Here is a 12,102-nt window from a genome sequence, read left to right on the forward strand (position 1 = left end):
AATCGCTCGTGCCAGTTGTTATGATGCCACGTTTTAATCCATGAGTGTTGTACATGACATGCATGACATGATACTCGTGTCATGGCCTACCATTCTAGTTGGTTGTGCACTTATATCATACCATGAAAACTTGGGCATATAAAACAGATTAACAAAACAAGCACGAGCACACCTAGTCCTGACGAAAGAGCCTTTTTTGAGGTGGGTCACACGAGTGTAGACAGATGAATACCGGCTAGACACATACCTCTGGAACACACATAAAACGACCGCAGCAGAGTCTGCCTCAGTCAAGGCTCCCACTTTGAACAGGCAGCACAAGAACATGGCAAAGCTCATCTCGTGACCTGCATGAAGTCCGCAAATCACTCTTACAGCAAAACTTATTTCGTCTTTTTATGCAAAGTAAAGTGTCAGCGACCAATTTGCTTTTTTATGGGGACGATGCTACAAGAATGTTTAAATAATATGGCACTATTATGATGATGGTGATGATGATAAATAAGTATTTATTTCCAGAACGGTATTCTGGGTAAAGACGCTGTGCAACTCTATCGTCGCATGCAGCTCAAGACGTGACTGAAGCACAGTGGCCAACCACCTCCATCCATGACTACAGAAAAATTCCGAGCAAGCTGTTCTGATTTTAAATTTCCACTCAGCCACTGGAGTAACAATCTGCAGATAGGTAGGAGCTTCAGTTGCGTTAATTTTTTACAGCTTTATTTGCCTCAGCTAGTTCTCGCCAGGTGTTGCGTATGTCCATCTTAAGCAGTATATTCAATGAAAACTATTACTGATTTTTTTTTTTGTTGTTGTCTTTGCTATTATGGTTGGACTGTGCAATGGTCCTTGTCCCCCCTCCTGATTTGAGGCTTCCACTACCTTGTAGTTTGAGAACCTCATATATGTAGCCTTCAATCTCTTTCGCCCAGCGGTGACGGGCTAGCAGACGAACGATCGTAAGCAAATTTGCTGTCCAGCCGTGCACATTGCCTGAGAAATTTTATATGATAGTGCAATTAAAAATTATACTTCTATTATTACCATTACATGCAGTAGCAATTGGTGGATATGGCAGAGGTGACATCGTTGATTATTATGTATATTGTGTGACAACAATTACACAACAGTTACAAACACAACAATTACAAAAATCGGAGGATGCTTGAGCTTCGCCTCCAAGAGCAGACCGCAATAGTGTAACTGGGCCCTTTGTGAGTGACCTTCTCAATTACTAGCCTAGCTTCGGTCTCGGTGTAGGCCTAAACTGTGCCGTGAGGGAGCGAACGACTGTGCTTGCAACACTGGCCGTTTCAAATTATCGTAATGTCTACTGCAAGTACAGTTGTGAAGTTCCCACTGCGCCATAATTGTTCCTCTCGTGAATCAGCAAAGGGGCCTTTACGTGTGCGTAAAGCAACACGCGAACATCAGTTGGAGCACCCTGTAATGGTTCAGGCCTTTCTAACACCCACTCGTCGTGCATTTCACATGTTTAGACGCCTGACGCGTTTCTACGCTTCTACCACTCAATATTGCGTGGATTGAAGAAATTCTTTTTACTACATGAACAAAAGAAGGAAAGTACAAACATAAGGCCTCGCTTTTTAGGCTGGACACAATAATAATGAGAACTTCGCCTACATGAAATTCATATTTTTTTTTTCGTGTCAATTTCGACCATTGGCGTTTTCTCAGGTATAACACCTGATTGCCACGCAGAGAGCCCGAGATCGATTCTCACTCGTAATAAAGATTTGTTAAAGATTCTTACTCGTAATAAAGATTGGCAGGTTTCTCGATTTTTTTTTCGTTACCAACAAGATGATGTCTTTTTACTCACAACCGGAGAAGCTGACGACGACGCCAAACACCAATATTTATGTGAAACGAGCTCGTTAAAGCTGTCATGTTCAAATATTACACAACACATAAAAATTATAAATATAAGTAGAGGTGAAGAGACAGTCGTTTATCCTACAACTTAATTTGAGAGCATGATCAAAGCACACAATGAAAGGTAGTTTTAACCTCCAACAAAACTAAACCAGGAGAGTGACCAGACAATCGAAACAATTTAAGATCATATGGTACTACAGTAGAACTTTTAAATCAGGCGTAGTAAAGTGAATCAATTGCATGCCATTATTTAGTCTTGATTGAGGTACAAACCAATTAATGTTGATCGTGACAGACCTCCGAAGAAATTTGGCGCGATTAAGAAGATGGCAGCAAGTTTTGCATCGCAAAGATAGAAATCTAACTGCCAAACGGAATATCTATGACGTTCAGTGTGAGAATAACAGCATCGTAACGCACTACCATTATGTCTTGCTGGACAAGAAGTTTTTATCTCAGGTGGAAAGTGGGAGCTCGCACCCGGTACCCATCCGCGTTTGTTCCCAGCAATTCCACCCCATATATTGAAGCCGAAATGTTTATAGCCAAAGCGCCGATTCCCCCGCCCCCCCTAAACGCATGGCGCCCCTCGAATGCTCATTGCCCAGTTTGGAGGAGCCGCCTGAAATAGAACAGCAGGATGTAAGGCACGGGACGAGAAACGCTGTCAATACTTACATTCGATAAATTGCCAACTATCTCACTGCCTTAAAAGCAGTGGATATTTTTGCTTTGATATATATTTCCATTTTTAACCAACACAAGCGTATGTAAGTGATGGTGTTTCGCCAGTGACAAGGTTTCGTTACAGTTCCTTCCTATAAAAGCGATAGATATTTTTCTCAATCGCAGTGTTCTCATTTCTGAACCTTAGAGCAAGTTACGGTGGCACACGTCAGTGTGACTTCTCGGTGCAGCGAAATGCACTAGGAAGTAGCGCTCAATGAGTGTACGGCATCTGCAGGTATCTTTGTAAAAAATTGAATAAGTGACAACGTGCAAAGAGGGCCTCGAGCATCTCGCACAAGTTCCCCTGGAGCATGCGCGCCCAAACTAAACGAAAGTGCACTCATTTAGATTAGATGTTTTCAAGAAGGCTGCTTAGATGATCTCTTACACGGCCTGTTTCCTACATTAAAAGCAACCGAGAAAACTGTCGAGAAGCTTTTCTCAAAAACGCCCCTGGTTGACGCCCTTTCTTTAATTGTGCTTGAAAAGTGGCTACCACTGCATCTTTTGAGTTATACCACTCATCCTAAAAACGTGAGAATAATGTTCGTGAATATTCTTTTTTTTTTTTTTTTTTGCAAGAAAACTAATCAGGAGCTTTCTGAAAAGGTTGAAAATGCGAGAAACGAGGTGAAATTGCTGTAACATTTTGCAGTTTGCTCTCGATTGGTAGCTGCCACAAAGACTTGTATGAGGAACAGTATGAAGCACGGGAACTGTTCCTTGAAGAAAGTGCTTTATTTTTTTAACTAGTAGAAATTATGAGTACTGTTTCTATAGAGCATTTTTGTATTTCAGTAAGTCAACTTCTTTGAGGCTTTTACAGATGTTTTAAGCCGTTTTTCGTCTAGGCAAGATGACACTGGTTAAAATTCCAGCAGTCATAAAATTTTTACGCTGAAAATGCTCATTCACGTAATTTACCCTACTTGGAGGTTAAACTGAATGTAGACAGTGCAAATATAGGCAGGACATCGATATTTAGCCAACTTGCAATGAGCAACACATCCGGTCAGATCTATACAGGAGACCCTGTCTAGTCCACAAATGTGACGCGAAAATGTCGACTGGAAGCGCATGATGAATGGTTAAGTTCGATAACAGTACAATAAAAAAGCCGGCACGAGGAACAGCGCAGCAAACTGCCGCGGCACGCGGCCAGAGCAGACAATGCGCCAAAAGTAACGCAAGATCAGACTGCAGCGCCGCTAGTTCTCGTGATCGCCGTTTGGCCCATCCTCCTTCGCTGGTGGAGATATGAAGCTTCGAAACTGAGTTTATTCTAGTAACGTTCGTTTCCCTCACATTATGGAGGAGGACAACCGAGCGTTGATAAGCGAACATGCGGCAGGAAACCCTTACCCCAAAATGAAGTATCTAGATTGACTTGATAACGGCGAGGGAAACAGTGTCATTATTGTGGGCATTTTCGAAGTGAATGGTAGATCCACTGCTTGTCGCATCAGCTTCGGTTTTGCCAGCTAAGCCAGATTTCATTGCTCCACGATAATTTCCAGTTTACAAAATTAGCACACAGTACAGTTTTTCTTGCCTAAAAAACAGAATGACTATCCCTGCTAAACAAAAAAAAAAATCATGAAGGCACATCCATCCAAACAAAAAAAAAGTGGAAGACAAAAAATTTAAAAAATAAAGAACTGTGGGCGATGCGTGGGACATTTGCGAAATGATCCCGATGGTGTGAGAGTTCCAACTACAATTAATCACAAGTAATCAAATTAGCTGCAATAAAATAAGAACTTTCTGTGCATCAAAAGATGTAATACAAAATGCTGCTTGTCCATTTCTGCGTTACTAAGGCAAATGCCACAAGTGGTCAAAAGTTCAGTTTTCGGCTGGTTAGGCTAGATAGACTGTGCCACCCAATGGGGCTCAGTAGAACCAAGCAAGTAGAACAATAGCTTCCTATATTGCAGAAAATTGTTCAATAGCTATTATTGCTACTTTGGCTCCCGCTGCTTTTGCTCTGCTGCTACTGGTGTTGGCGGCCGTAGAGTAAAGGGGGGCAACATTGGGCATGGAAACAGTGAAGTCTAGGAGCTCACTTTCACGCGGGTGATATGAAGGTGAGCTAACGCAATGCGGACCATTAAAACGTGATTTTATTTCAAAATATTTTGCACAAAAATAGCACTACAAGGTTTCTAGACCGCTATTTCAACAATCAACGTCGACTCAATATTTGCCTTCAGTGTCCCTTTAACAACCAGATAACCTTGTCAATACACAAAAAGCCTTATAAATCTGTTACTTATGGGCAGCAAGCAGATGAAATTTGGGCAGATAATACTAAGCCGCATGTCTGCACCATTACTGTAAATTCATTTTTCTTCTTTGCCTTTATTAATTCTTCTCTTTTTGCTTTTGCACTAATCTCAAACGAATAGTGAACAAAACTGGGAAAACTGACAAAGCTCAGAAATTATATTCCGAAGATGCCACTGTTCCAAGAACAATTGGCTGTACTTTTGATAAATTATCAGCAAGTGGCAGTTGCCCGCAAGCACAAGCTGTGATGTCACAATCGCCGATGCGCATGCAGAATGCACGTGTTGCTCTTTTTCTCCACCTCTCCTTTTCTCCCTCTCTGCCCCTTCCACAAAAGCACTGATGCTTTACCCAGGCTGGGAGCATTGTTCGCTAGCGGTGCCGTTCATACCAGTTCTGGGAAACGTAGGAAGAGACAAGCAAGTCGAGAGACGCAGGTGACAGCTGGCATTCTTGGCTTGCCCATTTCAGGGGTCCGCGACATCACCAAACGCCATCTCCTCTATTTGACAGGGTGCAGTCTGTGCAAAACGCACTAAATTCATTGTTTTCGTGTACTTTCTGCCTTGAATGAAAGTTGTCTCTATCGATTCCAGGACCCAATCTTTCAATTTGGTTGAAAATCTTGGTGGCAAAATTCTTGTTCAGTATCCTTTTTATATTCCAACAATCAGATTGTAGACAGCACTATGTGCAAAGCACCAATATTTCGGAACAGCCTGTGGCCTTAATGGTGAATAGAACCTTTCAATATAACAAACTTTTCTTGTTGGATTATTATGGTATGTTGTAGTGAATGCCGAATGATTAGCACTACACCTTCAGGCAGAGTTAATTCCAAGTTAAAGCTTCAACAGAATAGAAAAATTAACGGAAAATAACACAAAAAATGTATTAACGAGACAAGCAGAGAATGCAAATCTTCTCTTTTCACAAGGACAGTTGTTTCCCTTGTTCACAGCACTTCTCTCACTGAACACTAAGTACCAACTGGCTAATCAAAGTGCTTTAGCCCTTTGTTTCCCATGGCCAATCCAGTCATGCCAGTATTTTATAATCATAATGAACACCACTGTTAATTCAACATGTTCATAATCAGTACCATCATCATCATAATAACAATTCATGGGCCCTCTGCTTGCCAATGGCTCTGCTTCAACATCAACACATTCATCATTATTCATTGTCATTACCAAAATTATCTTCATGTTCAACAGTTTCATCTGAGTCACCATCATCTCCATTTAAGATGCACTTGCTTTGAAATGGCCCTGCTTTAATGCATCTGCAGTTGATCATAATTAACAACACATTTATATTTATGTTAAAATTGAACACTTTCATCATCATCGGCACCACCATCACTCAAAAAGCCTTAGCTTGCTGATGACTCTGCTTGAACAAGTTCATCATCCTCATCAGCATATTTTATGAGGCCTTTTCCTGCTGATGAATGCTTGAATGTGTTCATCATCATCATCATTGTTCAAGAGGCCTTTGCTAGCTGATGACTCTGCTTGAACATGTTCATTATCATCAGCATGTTTCATGAGGTAATTTCCTGCTGATGACTACTTGAACATGTTCATCATCATCATCGTCGTTCAAAAGGCCTTTGCTTGCTGATGACTGCTTGAAAATTTTCATCATCATAATCAGCAGCATTGTTCAAGAGGCCTTTGCTTACTGATTACCAGACTGCAAACATTCATCATCAGAGTTTTCCAATCCAAACGTTTGCTTTTACTAGGCAATTTGAAAACAATGTATATGTCTAGTCCACATTTCAAAAAGCTATGAAATTCTGAACACGACCTTTAAAAGGCACAAGCCCTCTTATTGATAATTCTTGGTACACAGCTGAATGGCTCTAAACACGACCTTAAAAAGGCACAAGCCCTGTTATTGATAATTTTTGGTACACAGCTGAATGGCGGCAAAGTGGGATGTACTACTATGCACTGTTCTGTTAAACTTTTCCCAATAACACGGTATGTCTGGCATCTACAAACATGGATGCCACAGTGACAACTCAACTTGAAAAACTTTGGTCACTCACAGTGCAAAGAAAGTTGGTATATGAAAACAACATAAACCCTTTCTCACATCAAATATGGCCAAATAATTGAAATATTGTTACGTGGGAGAAAAGACGCTGGATTGACAAGGCTGTAGACAAAATATATTACAATTAGCAGTAGCGGCGTGACCGGTTAACCAGCGACCAAGTGGAGAGAGCCCTTTGTCCTCTTCATCAGGCACACGCACGCATCGATGAGAAAACTGTATTATGCAAGTAGTAATAGCTAAGACATCTTAGGTAAACCTATAAAAAGAATGCAAGCATTCATTTTGACTGGGAAACTGAGGAGAAGACAAAGTTCGGGGCACACTTAGCTCTGTTTGCTCACAGTAGTTTAAATATGGTGATGTTTTTATAAAATTTTAAAGCAATGCATACATTTTAAATAAACTTTTATGGCAATGCATGAGCTAGATTAATGACACCTCACTAACATGTTTAGTCTACAGATGAGGATGCTGGGATATAAAGGTTGCTTAAAGATACAGTTCTGACCCATTTATTACAGCGCTCAGCATCCTTAACCACAAAAAAAAAAGCACTACAGCAAATTACCACAATGAGTTGATTTGAAATGGGTGACAATTACTGTGACAGTGCTGTGCATGAACTTATATAGTGGGAAGCATTCTACAGTGAATTTCAGCCCAGCACAAGCTAGCTTGAGTTGTAGTACGAGTAGTAGTAGCAGCAGTATTAGTAGTAGTCGTGAATTGTCAGCGTCTGCAAAAAACCATTGGCTGAGCCAGCTCGGTGACACGATCTTACTTTGAGCAATCAGGTGTACATGCATGCATTCGAAATCTAGCGGCAAAGTCTTGACGTCATGGGGCATCCGCTAAAACGCTATTTCCTGAGCCGACATGTCACGTGATCTCGGTCTGACCGAACATGTGCAGCGGGCGTTTTACATCTAGCAGAGGGTCCCGTGGTATCATTAGCGAATTCCCACGGCAAGTTATCTTTTCACCCACTTTTCTTTCTTCATATTCACATTAAAATTCGGTCTAATATCTTCCCCTATACTTTCCTTGGCATTATTGTCTGTTAGATCTCATAATTATTGTGTAAAACACAGAAAAAACGAGCCCTTAAGTATACACTTCTTTCCTGGATATATATGTTAGAGAGAAGCCGCCGAACACTGAAATGGGTCGAACTCTCAAGTGGTTTCTAGTGGGTCTACCCAAAAAGAACGCCGCTCGCGCGGAGAGTCCGTGCTTGGCCGTTACTGTTGCCATTGTGTATACTCGCTGTGTGCCGGCTAATAAACGCCATAACAAATTGGTGGAGAGTGCAACGATCCCCTTCGATGCCCTTGGAACTACGCTCACGTACCCTGCAATCTACCATGTCCCACGACGCCTCTCAGCAAACGCCTCCTCCCATGCCACCCCCTTGTCCCGGTGTCCCCAGGATCCGAGATCCACCCATCTTCACGGGCGCCGATGGCACTGACGTGGAGGACTGGCTCGCCATTTACGAGCGCGTGAGCGTCCCCAACAAATGGGACGAGGACGGCAAGTTGACAAACTTGGTGTTCTGCCTTGCGGGCGTTGCAAGTTTGTGGTACACCAACCACGCGTCCGATTTCGCAACCTGGTCCGATTTAAAGACCGCTATCACCAACGTTTTTGGCCGCCCTGCCGTTCATAAGCTCCAAGCCGAGCAGCGTTTACGCGAACGCACTCAGCAGGCCGGTGAATCATTCACCAATTACATTGAAGATGTCCCGGACCTGTCCAAGAAATGCAACGACAGCATGTTCGAATCAGACAAGATCCGGAACGTCATGAAGGGCATTGACGATGATGCCTTCACGATGCTGCTTGCCAAAAACCCAGGCACAGTAGCTGAGGTCATCACGCTGTGCCAGAGCTACGAGGAGCTCCGCCGGCAGCGTTCGATGACCCGTTGCACCACGAGATGCAGGGCTTGCTGGCTTGGAGGCGAGATGTGATCAGGTGGCGCTGCTGGCAGACCTCAAGTCCTTCATACGTGAGGAAATCGCGCGCCAGTTCTCTCTCCTTCCCTTTGCCCACCCACCGGCTGTTCAACAATCGGCAACTACCATTCTTCCACTTATCCGCCGAGCGATTGAGCAGGAAATAGCGGAGGTCATGCCTGCGTACCACCCACAACTTCCGGCCCCTGTGCCCCCAAGTTACGCCCAAGTAGTCACCAGGCCGCCTCCAGTCGTTCAAGCGCCTGCACCACTGACTTACGCCGAAGCTGCCGCACGATCTCCATCCTTTGCAGCGGGTATGCCGCCTGCGTATGTTAGCGCAACCCCTCAGCCTCGTTTTCAGCCCACCGTGCAGCTTTTTTAGCCACTGTTCCGGGCGAGACCCACCCCAGCAAACCGATGGCGCACACCCGACAACTGGCCCATCTGCTTTGCTTGCGGTTACGCCGGTCACGTAGCCAGTTATTGCTCTCGACTACAGCCGGCTACCATTTCTTCTCCTGTTGCTGGCCACCTTAGTCGTTCGTATAACGACGAACTGCCGTCTGTGCCACTGTCGTCTCGCCCAGGTCCGTCTTCTCGAAGGTCGCCGTCTCCCCGACGTCGGTCTCTGTCGCCCATGCGGCCAAGTTCGGCTGCTCATGAGCGGGAAAACTAGTCGTCGCAGTCCCAGAGGCAAGAACTGTGATGCTATCGCATTGTGAAAGCCCTCAGAGCCGCCCACCTAATGTCATTGACGTGCTTGTGGACGGTATTCATGCATCTGCTCTTATTGACACAGGAGCTGCCATATCAGTTATAAACGAAAACCTTTGCCGCTTGCTTCGAAAAGTGACGACGCCGATTTCTGGGTTGTCCCTTCGTACCGCTAGCTCACATCGTATTCATCCTACAGCAGGCTGCACAGCTCGCGTTGTCGTTCAGGACGTTCTGTATGTCGCCCAATTCATCATTCCTGCATGCTCTCATGACGTCATCCTGGGATGGGATTTTCTCTCCTGCAACGACGCCGTCATTCATTGTGCCCCCGCCGAAATTGAACTCTCGCCCTTCTTGCATTTGACGCCAGAAGACTGTCTCTCGACACGGAGCAAGATTCTCGTGAAAGAGGATACTATAGTGCCTCCAAGCTCGACGATGGGTGTATCGGTCTACTGCGCTGGACTCTCCGACACAATTGCACTCGTTTCACCATCCGACCGTGCTTCCAGAAGGAAAGGGTTGCTAGTACCTTTCGCGACCGTGCAAATCACCCAGGGCAACGCCGCTATTTTCATGACCAACCCATTCCCTACACTGTTACCTTGGTTCGAGGGGAATGTCTCGGCAGAGTGGAACCAGTCGACGACGCACAAGTCCTGGACGTACTCGAAGACTCGCGTTGTCCCGATTCCCGTACCATCAGTGCTATTTTCACTTCTGACCCATCATCTCCTGATGTATTTGGCCCATACATTGATGACAACCTTACGTCAGTACAGCGTTCCCAGCTTCTAGACCTGTTGCAAGAATACCGTTCTTCTTTCGATGTCGGGCAAAGTTCTCTCGGTCGCGCGTCCACTGTTACGCATCGTATCGACACTGGTGCCCATCCACCATTACGGCAACATCCATACCGCGTGTCGCCTGCTGAATGCCGGGAAATTAACGAGCAGGTTGACGATATGCTCCGACGAAACGTCATTCGGCACTCGGACAGTCCATGGGCGTCTCCTGTTCTTCTTGTCGCGAAGAAAGATGATTCTGAACGGTTCTGTGTGGACTACAGACGGCTCAATAAGATCACTTGCAAGGATGTCTACCCACTGCCGCGCATCGACGACGCAATTGACAGCCTTCACGGAGCCCAATTTTTTTCTTCTCTCGATCTCCACTCGGGGTACTGGCAAGTAAGTACCCCTGGCTGATGACGCTCGACCGAAAACTGCCTTCATTACACCCGACGGCTCGTACGAATTCAACGTCATGCCGTTTGGTCTGTGTAATGCACCTGCAACATTTGAGCGCATGATGGACACCGTTCTGCGCAACTTGAAATGGCACACGTGCTTGTGTTACCTCGATGACGTTGTTGTCTTCGCTCCATATTTCTCGTTTCTCCACACATCCCCACCGTCTAAAAGAAGTTTTCGCACGTGTGAGCAATGCCGGCTTGCAACTAAATCTGAAGTGCCGCTTTGCAGCATGCCAACTAACCATCCTACATAGGTCGTGTCCAAGGATGGCATTCTTCCTGACCCAGCCAAGCTTCGGGCCGTGGCCGAATTCCCAAAACCTGCGTCCGTCAAAGAACTTCGTAGTTTCGTGGGCCTGTGCTCATACTTCCAACGCTTCATACGAAACTTTGCCACGATTATATCATCGCTGACGAAGCTCCTTAGAAGTAACGGGCCCCTCAATTCGTGGTCGTCAGAGTGCGACGACGCGTTCTTGAAGCTCCGCCATTTGTTGACGTCCCCTCCCATTCTCCGCCACTACGACCCTACGGCCCCAACGGAGGTGCACACGGACGCCAGTGGTGTAGGCCTCGGTGCTGTCCTGGCACAGCGCAAACCCGAGTTACCTGATTATGTCGTGGCATATGCAAGCCGTACGCTCACGAGAGCCGAGACAAACTACACCGTCACGGAAAAAGAGTGCCTGGCGATCGTCTGGGCCCTTACAAAGTTTGGACCTTATTTGTATGGTCGCCTATTCGATGTCGTCACCAACCATCATGCACTATGCTGGCTGTCATCATTGAAGGATCCTTCAGGCCACCTCGCCCGTTGGGCTCTTCGCTTACAAGACTACGACATCCGCGTGCTCTACCGCAATGGACGCCAGCATGCTGACATCGACGCCCTCTCGCGCTCCCCTCTGCCTGAAGTTGATGTGCTCTGCTCAGTATCCTCAGTTGCTGTTTTTGCCATTGATGTTGACATCATCGCTACCGAACAGCGAAAGGATAATTGGATCGCCCAACTGATCGACTTGCTCTCTGATCCGTCCGCAACACCATCCATGCGTGCCCTGCGTCGTCGAGCTCACCATTTCGCCATTCATGACGGCCTCCTACACTGACGCAATTACGACGCCGGTGGCCGGCAGTGGCTACTCATGATACCCCGCAGTCTGCGGTCGGAGATAAGTG

General features: G+C 45.5%; 1 protein-coding gene across 4 annotated transcripts in view; it reads right to left on the reverse strand.

The window, feature by feature from the left end:
• LOC119183194 (serine/threonine-protein phosphatase 2A activator) overlaps positions 1 to 12,102 on the reverse strand; it is a 68,576-nt gene that overhangs the window by 23,954 nt on the left and 32,520 nt on the right. For all 4 annotated transcript variants that reach the window (XM_075880776.1, XM_075880772.1, XM_075880775.1 and 1 more), the window contains one exon: positions 248 to 347. In XM_075880776.1, coding sequence (XP_075736891.1) covers positions 248 to 347 — 100 coding nt within the window. The remainder of the gene's footprint in view (positions 1 to 247; positions 348 to 12,102) is intronic.

This window comes from Rhipicephalus microplus, chromosome X, assembly GCF_043290135.1.
Source record: "Rhipicephalus microplus isolate Deutch F79 chromosome X, USDA_Rmic, whole genome shotgun sequence".
Lineage (NCBI taxonomy): Eukaryota > Metazoa > Arthropoda > Arachnida > Ixodida > Ixodidae > Rhipicephalus > Rhipicephalus microplus.